Raw genomic sequence first — 20,439 nt, 5'->3', positions numbered from 1 at the left:
CATGGCGGAGAGTTGGAACTGGTTGGGCTTTGGTGTTTACCACAAATCATCTGGCGATTCCCTGGAGCATCATCGACTGAAGCCAAATTTACCTGGGCATCTTTGGACGACGACTTCGCGCTCGCAGCCGGAGGCGGCGCGCACCTCCTTCCCTCAGCATCGCCATCCCTCAGCAACGCGGCAAAAGGGCTTGTGGACTTTCAATTTGTTATTTTTTAAAATATATGTAATTTTTTTAAATTTTTGCTAACTCACTCCTCCTCTCTCACCCTCACTCGCCTTTGCGAATTATTAAAAAAAAAAAAAAAAAAAAGCCGAAACAAGCCCTCAAATTTCAGAGACACCCCGGTTCCCACGCGAGGCGTGAGGGGCGCCTTCCCCTGAGGCGGCTTCGCGCCTCCGGCGCGCGCGTGCGGGGCGCGCGGCTGTGCGCCGCTCCGCGCTCCGCCAAGTGCCGGCGGTGCCGCCGCGCCTCCTCCCCGCACGGGCTCTGCCGCCCCGCGCCCGCGGCCGCCAGGCTCGCCTGCTGCCTCTTCTCCCGCACGCCCGCCGCGATGTCCGCGCTCCTCCTGGCCCTGGCGACGCTCTGGGGATTACCGCCCGTCGCCGAGGCGCTGACAGCGGCAGCCCGCGGAGGTAAGGCGCGTTCCGCGGCGGGGTGCGGAGCCGCGGAACTTCCCGCCGCTTCTGCTCGGGAAGTTTTGCTCGCTTGCGCCTTGCGCGGACGGGCGCGGCCGCGGAGCGCACCCCTGACGGCGCTCCATCACCGCGCTCCACCACCGCGCTCCATCACCGCGCTCCATCACCGCGCTCCCGCACGCTAGGATTGCGGGCGCGCTGCGCTGCGCTGCGCTGGCGGCGAGCCTTGGCGGCGGCGAGTACACGGGGGCCAGGAGCGGGATGATGTCCCCAGTGGTCCCGGTGGCCTCGCCGGGCACGGAGCACACGGGGTGCGATCCGCCACGGGGCGGACGAGCCGCGGCTGCCCGCGACCCCCGCGGTCCCGGCCGCGGTCCCCGAGCCAGCCCTGCGGCCGGCGGAGATGTGCCGCAGGAACGGCGAGCGCCCTCCGCTTCCCACAGCCTTCCAAAAGTTCCCTCCTCAATGTCCCCGAGTTGCCGCTCGCCCAGTGCCCGAACTTGGATCTGGGCACGGGGGCTCGGGGTCCCGCAGCCGCGGGGCGGGCGGTCACGGAACTTCCAACTCTGTTCTGCCCCGAGAAGTCCCTAACCCGAGAGGGCTGCGGTTCCCCAGCCCGAGCGGGGCTCTGGGTTTCGTGTCGCTTATTGCACAGTCACCAGAGCGCTCTCATCTTCCTGCGAGATGTTTGAATTGGATATTTTCTAAGTATAGCCCAAGTCCGCCTCCTGTGTGGCTCAGGTGCGGGAACGGCGGTGCGCTGCTCTGACTCAGGTTTTCTTAGCGCTGTAGAAAACCCCGCTCACCAGAAAATTGTCTGTCGCCTTGTTGTAGCCCTTCAGCTCCCAGACTGCGTGGTCTCATGAATGAGATGCCCTGGGTGTTGTACGCACTCTGCGAGGGTTTAGCAGATTTCAGTAGAAATGTAACTCTCTAAAGCCTTGTATTCTCGCTGTTAGACACCCGGCTCTTCTCCATCACGTACACATTACCTACTTAATTGTTTACTAACTGCTTACAACTCGTTTAGGTGAGTGCGGATTCCTCTGCACAGTCGGTCTGGGGTATAGATTTCTGCTTCAATCGAAGTACCAAACCTCTCCCGTCCCTTTTCCCATGTAGCCATCAGAATTACATAGGTGATTCATGCTGCGAAAATGAGAAATAACTACCTATCAAGGAGGAAAGTATTGCTGCAGCATCGCAAACTTGCATGTTTAAAGCACTGCATCACAAGGTGCAGGGACGCTGCGAGGAAATGAGGATAGTGTTCCCTAGAACGGCGCTTGAACAGCCAGAGAGGAAAGGGTCTCAGGAAATCTTTTCAGCTTTATGAAGGGTACATATGCTTTTGCTTTGGTTCACAAAGATTCGTGCTCGTGGTAGTGCTTGTTTGATGGAAAATATTTCAAGAACTTTCCATGGTAGTCACAGAATGGGCAGATTAGATTTCAGCAACTGTAGCTTGTATCTGATTTTATGAATAAAAATCAAACTTCCAAACATTTTGTGGAATTGTTTTGGAAACTGATTTGTCACTTTGTATTCCTTCATAGCGGTAAGCAAGTGCCAATTATTCATGAATATTAATTTCTGGTGTTTAAATTTTGTTTAATGTTACCTTTTTTTTTTTTATAGTTACCTTGCTCTGATTTAGTGTTTAAAAAAAAAAAAGGTGCTGCCAGCTTATATTAAAATCAATCGTATCTTAAAAGGCAGCATCCTTGTAAATCAAACCAGCCCCAAAAGTGGGATAAATCAAATTTACTTAGAATCAACTAACTCATCATATCATAATGTCATGTCTTATCAAAACTGAGCACTGCACAAATTATGACTTAAAAGGCATTTTGTTTCACAAAAAAAATGTCAAGTGGTCTCAACCTAAAAGGGATTCAGGATGAGGCATCCAGAAAGGGAATTACATTTGCACATCAGATAAACTTTATGATACAGTGCAAAAAATATTGTCCATACCAAGCTGATTTTCCTTTACAGGAGGAAATTCTGAGTCACTGGAGCATGCTAAGCTTACTGTATGTGAAAGGCACTGAAATTTGGAATGCACTGAGGTTGGCCATAGGTAATAAGAGAATTGGGAAAATGTCATGGCTTGTGTTAATAGCACTGTTGTGGTAGCCATGGTAATATAACATACGAGTGAGGTGCTGGAGGGAGAGGTAACACTTTCTCTTAGATCAGTGGGCAACATCAGGAGGAAAAAAAAGGGGGGGGACCCCACCAAAGTTTGAATTATCTAAGCCCTTTTCTCTGGGTTTGAAATACAATTAAATTCTTTCAGTCTTATCAGGTCTGTCCTCAGCCAGGTTACAGCTCCTCTAAATTTGTGTCTATTAAAAAAAAATTGTGAAGAGAAAATGATATGGAGAGGGGGAGCTGGAAAAGGGGAAGTGAGCAGAAGGGAATCCAGCCAGGAGAGTGTGGCAGGATAAGGGCCAAGTCCTGCTGCAGCTGAGGTTGTGCCACTGAAGCCACAAAGAGGTGATTCCCTTTCCTTCTGCTCCAGTCAGTCAGTTCTTCCTCAGGAAATGGATGGACCCAGATTCCTTGTGATGCTTGCAACTCCTTCACAGTATAGCTGCAACAAATGAATTTATGGAGCCTGAGAAAAAACCTTGGAAACAGTTTGGGAAGCTGAGAAGGAAACATTTGTTACCTGCTCTCCCTAGAGACGCTCAAGGGAACTTCTCAGGTCCCATCGGTGCTCCCTGGTTCTTGTGGGCGTTTCCTTCCCACAGCTCTTCCCAGCCTTGGAGCTTCACCCTGCTCCCTGCCTGGGCTCCTACACCCTTTTTGTCATCCTGGATTTCTGTGTCTGCTCCTGTGAACGTCGTTACATGGATCCGCTGCACTAATTAGAGGTGATCCAAATTGCAGAGATGGCCCGGATAACGGGAGTTTGACTGGATAACCTCGGTGTTGTCAGTGAGATGTGTATCCACACCAGTATTAATGAGTTGCATTGCTCGTTATTAATCGACTTGCTGTCTGTGCTGAGGCTTGTTTGTGTTGGGTTTTGGTGGCACGTCACTGCTGTCAGCAGCACTGAGCCACTGTCTTCTCCCACTCGTTCATGTGTGGTTTTAGTGTTTTGGAGCTCCCAGGCAGGCGCTGGCATGGTGAAACAGCTTTTCAGCAAAGTCTTGCAGGCAAGAGATGCTCCTGCAAAGGGAGACTTGATATGGGATGGGAAAATGTTGTCACATAACTTAAAACTCAAGTTCATGAGTGATGGCATATCACACATTATTTTTTTATATTTTTTTTACTAGTTTGAAAACTGGTTTTTCAAAGGAATGACAAATCTTCATGAATTTTACTTTTTTCTGAAGTCCCAAAAACACTTCCAAAACTTCTGTCTTCATCCCACTTAGCAGGGAATTTATTGTTCTCACAGTGTCCTTTGACTGTATTTAAGTGAAATCTGGAAGCAAATTACTTTGAAATGGAATTTTCAGGCTTAAGGTCAGGCTGGTGGGAGTTTGGATTTCTCACTCTGTGGCAGAAACACAAACCAGGCGAAATAAATTTGTCTCCTTGGGACAACTGCTGATGGCCTTCATTCCCTGGTAAGGTGCCACAGCAGGTGACTCTGCACTGGGAGCCTTTACAATGCAACTTTGTCATTATCAGCAGCTTAATGCTGGAAACTGGGTGTACCAGCACTGCTGTAATTCACTAGACTGAGCTCCAGCTTGGCCATCTGCTGGAAAGTGTTCTTGAAAAAACCCACAAAAGCTCTTTCTGTGCTGTATTACAGAGGTGGGTGTTCCCATAGTTAACTTTCTTATGTTTTGAACATACATAATAAGTATTAGTATCTTATGTGCAAAAGAGATGCTTCCAATGTCATAGTGACTTTGCTGTTTATTTATTTACCCTAAAAAAAAAACTATTACTTAATAAACGTGCCTATCATTAGAGAGGCAAAATTACAGAGGAGGGTGAAAATATATAATGGAAATTGGGACCGTTTTTTTCAGGATGTGTGATAAGGGTTGTTTAAAGTCAGGAATGGTGGGAGATGTCCACAAGTGCAGTTTCAGTGGCTGGCTGGTTTTGGAGGCACTCAGTGCTGTCTGTCTGCCCTCAGCTGAATGTCTGAGTGCACACACAAACCCCTGGCACTCCTGGAGCCTGAGCTCTGTGTGTGGGTTTCTGTGGACTGACATGCACATTCTCTCTTACCTGGGTTGTTCTTTCAGTGGTTTCTGAGAGCTGTAGTTTAGTAAAAGGAAAGTGGTAGAAACACACTAACTATTTAAAGGCTAAGCTGCATTTCCAAGTTCAAAACTAGGTGTTTGATGTGAAAAGACTATGTGTAAACTTGTTCTGCAGCAAGCCTTTTACTAATTTATCACAGCAGTTCTGCTGGAGCTGTGGCAGGTTGAAGGAGCTGTCCTCCAAAGGCTTGGAGAGAAGCTCTCACTTCACACAGTGCTTCCTTTGAAGAGCTGTGTGACGGCTGCTATGTCAATCTGACTCTATGCCATACCTTTGAGGTTCATATGGACCCCGATCTTTCTGCATTTAACCTCACAAAACTCACATTGACTTCAGTCTGCAGGTTGGAAGTGAGTGTTCCTCCAGCACCTTCCAGCAGGTCCTTTGCTGGTTATTTGCAGTTGAAGAAATTTGGTTTCTCTGATTTTCACTGGCTCAAAGGACTTACGTAATTGTAACTCCTGAATTTAGAATTATGGCTTTCTCTAGAAAGGCTGGCAATTTAGATAATAGAACATTGTTTTTGTTACAGTAGCATATTTGGAATCCCAGCGTGTTGTTGCTTTTTTCCTAGTTTTTATGCATTAATCTGTCGTTTAATAGTCTTGTTCAAATGCAATTAAAAAAATTTGCTTAGAGAACTCATTTTAATTGCACTTCCTTAAAACATTCTTAATGATGAACAGTGAAGATGAAAATAGCAGAACTTGGCTACTTCTAAGCAAGTCATACAGACTATTGAGTCTGTATTTAATGTCAGTTTGGGCTAAGTGTAGACATTGGAGAACTAGGTCTTAAATTTGTAAGTGCAATTAGGAACTAATTGGGTTTCTTTAAAAATATAATTAGTCAAATAATGACTTTGCACCTTCTGTCCAACCCACTAGTTTGCTTTTTAATTGAACAAGTTGAATTTTTTCCCCCTTAAATTATCTCTATCGAAGAGATGAAAATATTTGTAAATTTATCCCAGCTAGCTAGCCAGTTGTTGACCATAATGGGACAAATTCCCAAGATGTACCAAAACATAGTGTTGTAAAGTGATACAAATCTTCCTTTTTAAGCATTTGGTAAAGTGAAATAACCGGGACTTGTTGCTGTAGGATCAGCTGCCCAGCCCAGCCGTGGTTCTGCTGACAGGATTCCTTTGGTGAGGATGCTCTGGAGCCTCTGCAGGAGGGAAGGGCATTTTCCCATGGGTGCTGGGCTGTGGGAGAGCAGGATTGGACCTCAGTAATGGAATTCCAATAAAACTCACTCAGTGCCTTTTAATTAGATTTAATGGCAACTGGGAAGGATCATTAGAGATAAACACATGCTTTTGCCAGTAATACGTTCACCATGTTATTAATCTGATTTAATTTGCAAGATCCGCATAGCAGAAGTAAGATTTTTCTCTGTACCTGGGAAGTGTTATATGAGCCCATTATATTTTGTTGTTGTACATGTCATTGCTTCCCAAGCAGGATGTAAATCCAGAATTGGGGTTGGGCTCTGTGTGTGGTGGTTATGAACCCTGGCAGTCTGAGGGCAGGGCTGCATGCTGGAGAGAAGGCTGCTTGTCTCTTCAGAAACCATATTTTTATTGACCATTTTGCTATAAATCGCAATGGTGTATTAATAACAAAACACTGCAATATGCAGAGTGTGCTGCTAAGTAATAGGGCTTTTTAGAGATGATGTAATGCCAGTCTGGAAGTGAGGTACGCCTGGAGATTTTTATTTCCATGCAGTTGGAAATACAGCCTAGTTCTCTGAGGCGGAAAAACAGATTACAGCATTACGAGTTCTAGATATGGTACGTTGCATCCTGAAATGCTCTTCCCAACCCGCCTGATGCTCCTAAACACCTCTCCTGCTGCTTCCTGCTGAGTGATGAGGCCTTCCAGAGGAGCCAGACAGCTGAAACTCAGCTTCACTTCAGAAACAAGGATGTACCTATCTCCTTTTCTTGGAAATATCCTTGTATTTTGGGCTATCAATTGCCTGGTTGTCTGTAGGACATCCCTTGGTAACTTTTAGGCATGGCACTCTTAAGTGACTTACACTGTAAGAGCAGTAGAATAAGTGCTAGAAGATAAAATGTAAGCTTTCAAAATAATATCTACAATTCCTCCAAATTTTCACTGCTCTAGAGCTCTGTTTTTAACAGCAGTTCATAAGAGTCACTCCTGGTTTTCCTCGAATGAGCAGAGAGAATGAAAAGGTGCAGTTTTGGTTTTGCAGTGGTATTTTTTGATGACGGGTCATGTGCAAGCAAGACAAACGCTGATGCAATGCTCTGCAAATGCAGCGTTTTGATTTGAGGTGCTCTGTCTAGAAGATTGTTCTGGGAACACATGGACATGCTCCCACGAAAATTCCCATGTGGCTTTATTATAAAGCTTTGTGATTGTAATTTACCTGCCTGGAAACTAACAAAAGTATCTTGTCAGTGATACTTTGTAAAATACAATGTTGATGTTGTCAAATAGTTTGGGCTGCTGTTTATAATTTTCTCAGAGGCTGTAATACAGTGTAGAACACTTGGGTCTCCACCTCCCTTCACATGCAGGAAGGTAGTTTTCCTTAAGCAAAGTTCTTCTCAGTAATTCTAAAGCACTGGAAGTACCAAAACCCCACCATTTCTGATACATCCCTCTTAGTGTATAATTTTTTTTTTGGAGAAATGCTGTAGTGTTGTGTAGTCAAAAAAAAGTGAGTTTGCACTGGAAGTACCAAAACCCCACCATTTCTGATACATCCCTCTTAGTGTATAATTTTTTTTTTTTTTTTTTGAGAAATGCTGTAGTGTTTTGTAGTCAAAAAAAAAGTGAGTTTGAAAAAGTTACACTAATGCCAGAAGATCACAAAAAATCACAGCAATTTTCTACATGATAGGTAGATTTCCACAAAACACCTGCCTCTTCTTGCTTGCAAATACAGGGAAGATAAAAGAGGAGAGAGCAAAGTAAGTTCATTGCTGTTGGATGCTCTTTTGCATATGCAAACACACACTGATTTACCCAAAGTATATTGGTATTTGTGTAAAGCTGTGTGCTTAGGAAATCAAAGTGTGTCATTTGCCAATGAGACTGTTTCTTCTCTGGAGCAAAACATTTTTTATGTTTTGTAAACAAATAGATTTCAGACCTTCATCAGGACCACTGAAGTCAATGGATTCTTTCTTTTGTCCTTGATGTAATAGAATCAGGTTGCATCTAAGCATAAAGGAACTTTGAAAATTTTTATTAAAATTTCACTGGAAATTCTTTATTAGAGGACTGCTAATTAAATTATGTTGTCTGTATTGCACTATGACTTTTATACAAGAATACCTATTTCTTGAAATATTTATATTCCAATAGTTGGTTCAATTTTGTGGGGTTTCTTAAACTAAACCCATGATTATATTTCTCATATCTAATTTTAAATTATGCACATCACATGCATGATTACTTCTCATTTCAGAATTTGTAATAATCCTGTAGAAGAGGAGTTATTGCATGAATTATTTTAATAAAGTTACTTTGATTTTTTTAATGTAAAACCATCTGTTTTTGCAAGGAAACTGCTTTCCTGTGAGGTCAGAAAATCAGAGAAAATTCCAGAAATGAAATTCCATCCAGCTCAATATGCTAAGATGTGTATGGTCTGCTACTTGCAAGTCATTGGCTTGGTTAAACCCAGTTTTTTTGCTATACAGAAGGATCTGCTGGTTTTCTACATGATGCACTACCCTTCATTAAAAAAAATGTATATTGGCTTTGGAGATGTAGAAGGATTATAAAGGTGGCACCTTCTCACTCTGCACATCAGTTCCCTATGAATCTTTGCAGATTTATCCAAGGATGAGCATGCTTGACCTTCTTTTGGAACCTGTCCTAAAGCAGCTGTTTTTCCAGCAGTATTTAGTAAAGTATAATGAGGGGTAGGTCAAGCCTGTGTATTCTCCAGTGCTGAGAGTCATATATCTCCTGGAGGGAAACTGGCCTGCCTTCCAAATTCACCAGAAACACTTGGTTTAAAATAGGTTTATTTTGTGTAACTACTGAAGTTGTTTTTTTCTGAGGGATGTTTGAGGCAGTGGGAGTTTAAGAGTACAAGGAGTGGAGGAAAGCTGTAAAATGGAATTTGTTCTTCGGGCCCAACTCCTAAGCCAAGTGTTTTTATTTTTGTATTTAGATTTCAGAAAGAATGGTGAGCAGCAAATGGGCTCTCCATAGTGGTACCTTACAGTAAGGAGTCTTAGGCAAAACTCTTGAGGCTGCAACATTAAATCCTGTGCAGGGGAGGTCTGAATTATAGAAGTGTGAAAACTTAAGCTCTATCCCAGGCCTACAGTTTGAATATGCCTTTGGAAACAGAGATGTTCTGTGCTGGAGCAAAAAGATGTTTTGGAGGCTCACCTGAGCAGGTGATGTTGTAGGGCTGCTGTTAACCACTTCTGTGAGAATAGATTGCACATATACAAATGTGTATATAGAGGCTTGGCTGTAGAGGGGGAGCCATGAAAGGTGCTGTGCTAAGTACAGCAAAGCCAGGAGTGCCAGGGCTTTTTTTCAGCAGATAGAATCTGATGCCCTGACCCAAGTGGCCCATTATCACATTTCTTCAAAGTGGAGCAAGCTATTCAGGTCAGTGTGTGTGTACAGACCCACCTGAATGAATTCCTCAGCTTGCGCTTGCTGTGTTACATTTCTTTCTCTGGGTTTCCTGTGGCTCTGAGTTGAACAGAGTTGACAGTACACAATATTACCTGTTTACTCTGTAGATTATACTCCTCTGGAGAATTGGTGTCAGCTAATCTGCTACTTCTGCATTTTCAGAGCCCTGTGAACTGCATCTCCAGTAGTATTGCAGGAGAGTGTCAGATCTAAATTTCTATAATTTTCTTATTTACCTCGGATTTCTGGGCCTCTGTGTCCAGGTCTCCAGCCTTTGACACTTACTTTGCCCTGTGAATCGTTTGCTTTCTGTGCAGAAATTCTCTCTGTCAGTATCCAATTTTGGCCGCTCTTAGGGCAGTAAGAAGTTTGAAGCAGATGGTTGTCAACAGATGATGACAAAATTCTGAAATACGGCTCTGATACAAACTGTGAGGCTGAGTATTTAAAGCCTGTTTGAAGCACATTCAAGTGTATAAAGCCTGCTTGTGTTTCTAATGCTATTGCTACCTTTGCTGCGGAATATTCTCGGAACAATTCATAAGTTCCATACTTTTTTCTGAAAACAGCATAACTCCCCACACCAATTAGTGGTGTTCAGTAATGAGTATATGAACCATGTTATGATTTTATGTCAGTTAGAATTGTTAAATGCTCCTTGATGAAACCATGCTGATTTACATTAATTGGTGGCCTGTCTTCCCACAATGGCATCATACTGTGTCAGAAGTGCCTCACAAAAAGTTGTAACATAACTAAACTCTCAGTGATTGCCATTCTGCTGTTGACTGCTGCTCTGAAGACTTAACAGCAAAAGACTTGAAAATTCAGGAGATTTTAATAAGTGGCTGTGAGCCTTAGGAGCATAACTAAAAGCATTTGCATAAAATGAGTGCTGAGATCCAGTAGGTGTGGCACAAATCAGATCCTTCCACTGCATTTCCTTTTGCTAATCCAGCAGCTCCAAGAAATTGAAGTGCATTAAAGGCTGTTTACGTGGCTATGAAAAGCATGATGCAAATATGCAAATTCAAGAGCGCATCTTCCACAAGTTTATATATCTTAATGAAAAATGTCAGAGCGTAATATATCAACAGTCTGCTTCGCCCCACAGTAGCCAGTTTTTTCTAAAGATAGCACAGCATGTCCTTGGTGTGGTACTAGGAGTAAATTAACACAGCAGAGTGCTTGTTCTGAATTCAGCTGCTGGTTCTTGTGCTGATTTTTGGGGAGGGAAGACTTGTCTGCTGTGGGTGGTCATCTTGAACTGCTTGCCACTGCCTGGTTATGCATGCACACAAGTAATTTCCCCTTACTAGTATTAAAAACCATCTTTCTTTCATTTCTTTTTGTATCCTGTTTTCTGTTGAGTGGAAAAGTTGCCCCACTTGAGTGGAAATCTTGGGTTGTGTATTGTGGGACACCTGAGAAGCATAAGCTGGTCATGGGTGTTTTGCTAGTGGGCCAGCAGAGTGGTGACTCCTACATCTGATTTTTCACCTTATGAATTCTGGTTATCTCAAGTAGGATATCCCTCTTTTTTTTTTTTTTTTTTTTTTTTTTCTTCCCAATCAAATTTATAAAATCTCATGTCTGGGAAATTCCCTTACAGCTTCAGGAGGCCAGGTGCTGCTGAGCTCATTGGAGAGTCACAGATGTTGATGGTACAGGTGTCTGTCAAATGCTGTGTTTTCATTTGGGGTTTGCAGCCATGGGGAAAAAATACAAACTGGAAGAATGGAGGAGGGTTACTTGTTAAATTACAGCATTATTTTATTTGATGGGAAGCTAAAAAGACATGTCCAGCACCAAAAACCCCTAACAATCTCCACAGTGCTGAACCAAAAAGAACTTGTGTTGCTGAATACATGAAGAGTTAAGCAGCAACATTTTATATGTGCAAGTATTGTCTTTGATAAGCCATGGGGAAATCAACATCTTTTCTTTCTTTCCTGAAAATACAGGAGGCTTCTTGAAGCACTTGCTTTTGGGAATGAGTGTATTAGTGAAGAGTTCATGGATGATCCAGATCTAATTTTTATAGAAATGAATGGTAACCCACTGTGGGACCTCAAGTCTGCGTGGATGTATTTTACATTCACCTCCCTTATTCTAGACTTAAAGAATTCTTTTTTTTTTTTTTTATTTTTTCCCCACTGATAAATAAGTGAAGTTTAAAAGTAACTCATCCCAATAGGAATCACTAGCATTGTAAGGAGGGACAAAAAAGAAGTCAGCAGTAGTGCAGTGATGTTTCAATAACACCACGTAATCCCCCCATACTTCAGTAATAAAGCTGCATGGGCTGCAGTCAGCTTTCCTGCCAGCACCTTTCTATTGACATCTTTCTGTCAGAAAAGATGAAGTGAAGAGCAAAACCTCTGTTTTCTCTTATGCTAAATGTATTCTGCAAAGCTTTGGTGAAATACAAAGCATGTGGACTTTGCAGATAGTGTTTGCATTTGAGACTTGTGGGAAAATTTATGTGAACTTTGTGCTGTGGGAATGGTTGCCCTTTAAAGCAATTGGCTATATTTAATGTAAGTACATACCTCAAACTGTATTTGGTGGAGTGCTCTGGTCTTTAGAGCTCTTTTGTTTTTAGGGGCAGGATTGTGTAATGACTGGTATAAACTGAGATTTTACAATTTGGCCAGCTTGGGTGCACAGTCTTACCATTTTTTTGCCCTGAGAAGTCTGTTAGTGTTTAAAAGCAACAGACAAACCCAAAACCCTGTCAAAGTAAGCCAGAGCATTGCAGTTGTCGGCTGAAACCATCTAATAACATAGTCCAAAAGCTCATTAATATTGATTTTCTTAATTCTCTCAATAACCTGAACATTTGTTCTAATTACAAGAGGAATAAAAAGCAGACTAACAGGTTCTTAGATGTCAAAGTCTGTTGGACCACAAAGCATCCAAAAGGATATCCTTCAGAAGGAGTAAGTGGGAGGTATGAGTATGAATTTCATTAGCCAGTAACAATATGCATACCCATACTTGGGGAGAAACACCTCTCAAAACATCTCTTTCCTGCTGGACCTCTGGGGCTCGTACATTTGCCAAGGTCACAGCTCCTGCCTCCCTTTGCAGCCTTTTCTACACAGGGGCCTGGGCAAAGTTTTGGAAAAACTGGTAAATTATCTTTATTTTGCAAGAAAAATACCTGAGCAGTTAGGAGTAGGTAAAATACGTCTGGAAGGAGTGGGGTTGGACTCCTGCTTCTCCTGTGATGGTGGTGGAGAAGGGTTGCTCATGGTGTGGTCTTCTGCTTCTTCATGTGAATGATGCAGGCATCAAGAACAGAATTAGTTCCTGGTGTAATTTTAAATGTGAGCTAACTATTCTCCTTAATTAAAAAAAAAAAAACAAACCAAAAACAAAACCTAAAACCAGGAAGTATTTGTATTTTTCTGGATAGTCTTGAGTGTTGTAGAATGGGGAAGAAAATCTCTATTTTGTCCTTAGTAACCCTTTGATTGCCAGGGAATCTGATCTGAGATATGCCTTCTGTGCTGGTGGTGCTGCTATGCTGATCTTGGAGGGGCTGTACCCTGGCTCTTCCCCAGGGGAAGATGCCCCCTCCTCAGACCTCATTCCTTGTCAGGGCCAGATGACCACATTCAGTTTTGTGTTGGATTTGAACCCAGCAGGGAGGGGAAACCTGTGCAGAGCTTGGACATGGCAATACAGTCCTTGAGGCTGAGGTCGTTCTTCCTCCACACTCTAATCAGGTGGGTGCTAATAAAGCTTGAGATCCCTCTTGGGTTTTATTGGAAATTTCTTTTGGAGAAGACTGGCTAGTAATAGCCCAAGGATGAGAAATGGTGTCCCAGGAAAGGCAACAGTGTTGCTGAAGGAGGAAAATCCAAAAGATTTTCTTCCCTGAGTGCTGTGCTTCGTACACAGGAAGAAAGGAAAGGCTTCATCAATCTCCCTCTTATTAAACTGGCACAGCTAATATATTCTGCTAAAATGTGTTCATCATGCTGTTTAAAACAGCCAGGTTAGAAATCTACTGACAATAAATGAAGATTTATTGGTTTTTGTGTCATTGGGGCACCTAAGACAGGTTTGGAATACTAACTGGAATTTGTGAAAGGGGAAAAAAAACTGTTTCGGTGCCATTTAATTAACTATCTGGCCAATATTTCTCCCTTTTTATTGTAAAATCTGTAAGTTGCAACTGGCAGCACAAGTACTCTTGTGCAACTCTGCCAACAGTTAACAAATAAACACATTAATACAGAAAGTCTTGTAGAGATCCATGTATACTGAATAAAACCATACCTTGAACTGCAGAGATGGCTTGTTGCAACAAACCAGCAAACCAGAAGATAATAATTGTATTTTGTGTAACCTTGGTAAATGTGGCTGTGCAGGATAACTGAAATCAGTGCAAATATGAGCAGTGTTTTCTTTTTAACTGAAGCCATACCAGGAGCCTGATGTAAATAACCTATTTTCTGCAAGTCCCAGATACTTTTATTGCTTCATTTCTGTATTGTGTTGTTATTCTAAGCAATAGCACTGTAAGCTGTGATCCAAATACAGAGCTGCAAGTCTTCAAATTTCTACCAAAATCCAAAATCATGTTTGTGGATTAAGGCCTAACAAGATTTAATGAGGTTAAAAGAAAAGTATTTTTTGGAGAGCTGATTTATGTAAACATTCATGTAATTTGTCCAAGCAATCTTGACTGAGAGATAGCACTATGGATCATGACTTCAGACACTTTCTGGGATCCACAGAAGTTAAAACTGGGAGTTTTTGTGCTTTGCTGGTTCCTCTCCCAGCTTCCCATGGGAGGAATGCTGCCCTGCAGGCTGCATCTCTTTTGAGGAGCTTGCTCCTGCTGTTTGGGGAGCTGCAAGCACAAAGGGAAAATTGTGATTTTTATCACTCAAGGTCAAAGCACTCACACCAAACGACTGGTTCGTGTTTTAGCCTAAAATGCTGCAGACAGCACATTATGGGCAAGGATATGTAAAGCTCACCTTGACTGTGAGATCTACCAAAGGGGAAAATATCTGAGCCTGCCTCGTGATGCATAAAATGCTGTGGCAAGCAACTGTTTTGGGGAGATGGAGACCAAGTTTTGTAAGCGTTTAAAAAAATGAAAAGAAATGCAAAGCTGAATTAACTTTATTCTCTCTCTTGCAGCTGCTGGAGCTCTTGCAGTCCCTCTGGTCAGGCTTCCAGTGGGAGCTCTCGGGTTGAAAGGTTAACGACTCATTTACTAAGCAGTGCCATTTTCTTTCATTTTTCATCTGCAATTATCTCTACTCCTCTGAAAACTGAAAGGCCCTTCCAAAACATATTGTACTGATGCATTATTGCTGTCAATTAGTTATTAAATCATAGATCTTTAAAAGTGAAATCCAAATATGCATGAATTTATTCGGCTGCTGCACAGCCACTCCATTAGAGAAATGATGAGTATCATATCCAGGCGGCTCTGAATATTGGCAGATGTTTCTTAATAAGGATCATAATGTTCATTTGAATTGTCCCTTTTTGAGGGATTCTGGGGGAAGGATGGATGCTGAAGGAAGCACCTTGAGGGTGGTGCAGTAGAGGAGCAAAGCAGATCCTGCTGTGGGATTGTTTGTGGGGTGTGAGTTGCTGGGGTAAGAGCTCGGTGTGAGAGCTGGAGACAATCAGGGTGAGCAGTTGAGACGGCAATGCCTTCTGTGCAGGGATGGCAGGATTAGAAAAGAGCCACATCCTCAGCCCTGGTCACAGCTCCATCCCTGACCCCTCCCTCCAAGCCCTGGTGGCAAGGAAAGAGGAATTGCCAGTAACTTGTAAATCATAGGCTTAAAGACTGAAATAGTGGTGTGGTGGTTTCAGGGAATGGAAGATGATGAGTGCAAAAGCTAGATTTTTTCACAGCTGTTTGATATGGTATTTGTGTTCATTTATGAATTCCTTAAATTAACAGTTTCACTTTTCTGCTGTCTACTATACTTTGACTCTTAACTGAATTAAGTCACATTATAAATGAAATCTTTCCACAGTTGGAATACAGGTTAGCACTCCCAAGAGGGGTGCTTTAATGAGGTTGTTGCTATGACAGCTCAGCTTCAGGTAGCACATGTGCCACTTCAGAATACCTTCTCTCTCCTCAAAACATTGCAGCAACTTCTGTGAGGGCATTTTAGAACTTCCCTTTCAGTGTAATTTATGACCAGCACTTTTTATTTCTCTTCTCCTAATAATGCAGCTGAGGTTTTGTGTTTGTTTCTGCTTTTATTTTTGCAATGTTAATAGCAGTGCATGACTTGACAAGTTAAAGAAACAAGGAGGTGTTGGTTTTTTGGCAATTTCAAAGGATGCTCTGAGGACAAGTCAAAACATTTACAGAAAGAACAGGTGCAAACACTACAGTGTTTACACTGGAAATGTATGGGGCCTGCGCTTCTGAAATTCACATCAAAGAACTTCACAATGGATGGAAATTGTTTATTACCTACTTGGACACCCAGTAGGAATACAATTCCTGTTGGGATACAGCCTTGTAGGTGGCGGCAGGGATTTGCCTCTGCAGAGGAGCTGGCTGTGGTCTGTGGCCAGGCTGTGCAATGGTTCTCAGTACCTCAAAGATGTTAAACCACGCAGTTGTATTTTTCAGAAACACTCTGAGGTTGTATTTGCTTTGCCACCGCTGTCTGCTAGAATGATGAGGCTGCTTGGGAAGGCGAGAAAAGTCTTTCCTCTCAGAAACCAATTCACCCCCTCCCTACATTTCTACACGGGCTCTGCTCTTGTCCAGTGCCAATTTTTGCACAGTTAAATGTGGATAAGGTAGTTCCAAGCTCAAGGCTTTGAACTTCAGTGTGGTACAGACAAAGACTGATACTAGTGTTTTCAGAAAAAAAAGAAGCAAAACCAAAACCCAAAGAAATAGCAGAAGTCCTAACCACAGTTTAACAAAGTTATTCCATGAAGATGTTGGAACAGCCTTTAGGACACATGGTGTCAGAGTAATCACTCTGTATTGCTCTGTTGTTGCTTGCCCATGGAATGACAAAATGTCATGTTTAAACATAAGTGAGCAGCTCTAAAATGCATTTCTGCTGCCTCAGTGTTTTCTAGTTGCTTTGTAGACACAAGAGACTTTATTGTTGAGTCTTCTCTTCCTTCCAAGCTCTGAATGTGAGTTTTTAGATGTATGACACTGACATACAGAAAGAAGTCATAGTCAATTCTGACATGACCTATATAAATACTGCCTTAAACATTGGCCTGGATGAAAAGGCTTTTTCCCTTTCCAAAGGTATTCAGTTTTTCTTGTTTGCTTAGCTGTGCATTGTTGCAGTTGCTTCTCATTGGATGTGTGTCCCTACCCTCCAGTGGGTGCTCTGCCTCCTCAGCACCTGTCGGAAATAAATTTCTTTGTCACTGCTCATGTCAATGAAGTTAAACCCAGGGAGATGCTCAGTAACTGTATAACCAGAAAGCTTTGCCATTTTGAAGCTATTTGGCTTAAAAGATTTTTTTGTTTTGTTTTGTTTGCTACTGCCTTAGAAACTGTGCACTATAATGATCTGGATTCATTTCTTTTGAGTGTTTTATTGAAAGCTAAAACACCTTGGGACTAAAGAGTAAAAGGCTGGCTTTATAAATCAATGCTTCATTGTATGTATTATGCTATTTACTACTCATCCAAGCATAGTAAAATTTTACAAATGCAAAATCATTCAGCTGTATCCAGATTGGTTTAAAAGGTGCTGATGAGAACAGTTAAGTTTTTTGCAGGTTCTGATAATACTGTTTGCCATAATTGTGCTAGTTCCAGTTCCTTTCTGTGACCATGCTGAAAGTGCAATTTTAATGACTAGTAAATAGGTCCAAATATTCCTCACATTATGCTCTTTTTTCCTATTCTCTATTTGACTTGCTTGGTCATTAGTCCCAGTTATTCTCAGATCATAATGTTACCTTGCCTGCTAAGAAGGTGAGATGGAGATTAGGAGTTTTTACCCTCACAGAAAAACACAGCAGAAAAAGCAAACCCAGCACTCAGGGTGCCTCGACAAAAGGAGACCAGATGCAGAGTGAAAAGCACATGGTGCAGATTCTGGCTTCTCCCTGCAAAGATTGCTGCAAGAACAGAAAGCACGCTGTGATTTATTCTCGTGGCAAAAAATTCGTAAATGGAACAAAGAGTACAGAAATCTCAATATGTTGTTGCTAATACAATTTACATTTAGAACAGTGTGTCCTCCTTCACCACCATGCTCTGTTTGAACATAGCTAAGTTCAACTAGTCTATAGCTTGAACTGCAGTCAGAGCTTCCATTAAATGAACATCTGAAACTTAATGGTAATTATATAGCTTCTCAAAAAATATTCACCATGTATTATATTTGTTCAGTAGTTATCTCCATGTATAATAAAATCAAATTATTATGCTGTCTCTCAAAGACATAAATCGCATCATTTTTACACAGAGCAGAAAATGACTTGCACTTAATGACATGTTTATCTGTGTATATATGGTAGATTTTAAATTGAACAGTTCCAGACATAATTTTCCTAATATTTGTTAATCCATCTTTAATTAAAATGTTAATTGCTAATCCAGATATCACACAGAGAAAAATCAGCCTACAGTAAACTGTGCCTTATTTGCACAAGGACAAAACCCCTGCATTTACATGTCAGTCTACTCTGAGTTTCGGCGTCGTCACCTTTCATGTGTGATAACCAACTAAAAACATATTGCTGAGTTATTGTACTCATTGCTTACCCCCAGAAACAGCTGTGGGGGAGTCCAGGGGGGTGTGGAGTTAATTTAGTGCTAGTTAAAAATTCCCAAAGTGTGGTCTGAAGCACTCTTTGATGGGTTTTTTTTGTCCAGAATGGCTTCTGCCAGTGCTGCTGTGGCTGAAGTTGCCTCTGACAGTTCCTGGGATAGAAAACACTGCTGAAATCGTGTCCTGTGCAGCCCAGAACAAAACTCCCTCTGTGTCTGAGTCCTGTATTCCAGAAGTCAGGCCCAGCCCATCCTGTTTTCCAGCCAAGGGTTAGGGAAGGTAAAATTAGCAAGACAGAAGTTGTACTTGTCATGTAAGAAAAGTTCATTGAGGTTGACTTGCTTTGGAGGGCTGGGGTGAGGAAGACTCACTAATACTTTTCCTCACTAAGATGCAGTCTGTGTGCAACTTAGTTTACTGACATTTTTATTTATGATACCCATACAGAGAGTTCCAGCACTTCACACCTAACAAGAAATAATCCTGTGATTCCCTGTGCAAAGTTGCATGTAGCTGCAACATGTAGCTGCCACCAGGAAGGCTTTGGTTTGTGTATGTGAATTAAAATACCTTGTTGACAGAAGGTAATTACAATCTCCAGGACTGCAAAAATTGTTATTCTTGTAAAAATTAGGAAATATGAGTTGTTCAGATTTTTTCCTTGTATATATCGTTTTCATCTGTCATTAATGACACTGTTAGGGACAATCCAGTTTAACCAGATTTCAGGTGACTGTTTCAGAGTTATTGTGTCCAAATTGCAAACTCTTTAAATCACACAAGAATTTACAGGCAAAGCCATATATTTAATGAGGAAAATAAAGACTTGCCTATAGTGTGCCATCTGTTGATTTTTATTTAATTAGAAACTAATTTTCATAAGTCTGTCTCTCTTATATAAAATGTATACTAATAGTTAGGTTTTAAAAAAGAGTATTTTTTAAAGTCTGAGAGGAAAAACACTTTGCCAAATATGTCTAGAATATTAACTATCACTAAATAGTATTTCACAAAAATCACATGTCTTGATTCCAGAAGCCTTAACAATCTGTTCCTATGTGGGGTTTGTCTGAATACTACTGAAAGGGCTTGAGCTTTTGGGTTTTGGATGTGCTTTCTTCATATTTTTTAACCTTTTTCATTTTTTCATCAAAGGACGTCACCTCTTCACCTTTCTTTTAATCTTTCCTCCCTTTCATTCTCCTTATTCCAGTTTTCTTTCCAGCATGTGAAAGGCACTTAATCTCTGTTTGAAACTGTACCTGATTTGCTCCGGCAGCACGGCTTCTCTTAGCAAGTTCATCCACATGGATAAAGAGGAGGCTGCCTTTGACATTTCTGCTGCACCAGGAGGATGCAGCCGTGCCTTGTCCAAGAGCTACAAACAAGAGGTTATTTTAGGAATGCCATGGATTGGTGTGCATCACCCTGCCTTGGTTTGCAGTCTGTGTCTTTGAGACGTGTTGGAATACCTGCTATCAGTGCATGAATAATACTGCTATTTATAATTTGTTTGCAGGCAAGAGAGGCCTCTCCTGGCCTTGGCCACCAGGACAGCCAGTCTGCCTGCATGGAAATTGAGTTTGTTTCGGTTCCTTGCTAAAAACAGTCCAAGCTCCACCACTCCTCAAGGTGAGGTGGTGTTGTGAGCTGTCCCTTGGCCCGGCAGAGCCCTCTCTGGAGCAGCCTGTGCCCAGGTGAGCCCAAAGCCAGGCTCCTGGGGGAGCTCTCGTCTTTCCCATGCCAAGTCCTTAAACCATCTTCGCTACAGACCTGCAAACAAACACAGTGAGAGCATGCCATCCCTCCACCTGGCATCTTTATTCCTGCAACCTGCTAGGAAGTGGATTTTCTTCCCCCTGGTCTCCTTATGTCTGGTCTGCTGAGCACAGGCAGGGCACTGGGGCTCTAGAGCTCACTCGCTTGTGCCTCACTTGTATTATTTCCTTTTGTTCTTAGCTAGACACAGCAGATTAACAATTGCTTCCTCTTCCCCTTGCATGGTAAGCCAGGACTAACCAAAACTAAAGACAAATCTGCTACTACAGCTATTGCCTATTAGGGAATGGGGTGAGGGAAAAGGTTCAGGATTGGCAGCTAATAGACACGTAAAACTCATCTTCACAAGATATTCCCCAAGTCATTAT

General features: G+C 42.2%; 1 protein-coding gene across 4 annotated transcripts in view; it reads left to right on the top strand.

The window, feature by feature from the left end:
• The first annotated feature begins 527 nt into the window (after positions 1-527).
• Positions 528-20,439, top strand: part of LRP1B (LDL receptor related protein 1B) — a 626,536-nt gene continuing 606,624 nt past the window's right edge. For 3 of the 4 annotated variants that reach the window (XM_039700520.1, XM_039700493.1, XM_039700501.1), the window contains exon 1: positions 528-636. In XM_039700520.1, coding sequence (XP_039556454.1) covers positions 555-636 — 82 coding nt within the window. In that variant the 5' untranslated portion in view covers positions 528-554. The remainder of the gene's footprint in view (positions 637-20,439) is intronic. The other variant, XM_039700511.1, reaches the window with a different exon arrangement.

This window comes from Passer montanus, unplaced genomic scaffold, assembly GCF_014805655.1.
Source record: "Passer montanus isolate IOZ18808 unplaced genomic scaffold, ASM1480565v1 scaffold1, whole genome shotgun sequence".
Lineage (NCBI taxonomy): Eukaryota > Metazoa > Chordata > Aves > Passeriformes > Passeridae > Passer > Passer montanus.
This window is presented reverse-complemented; position numbering and strand designations above follow the sequence as displayed.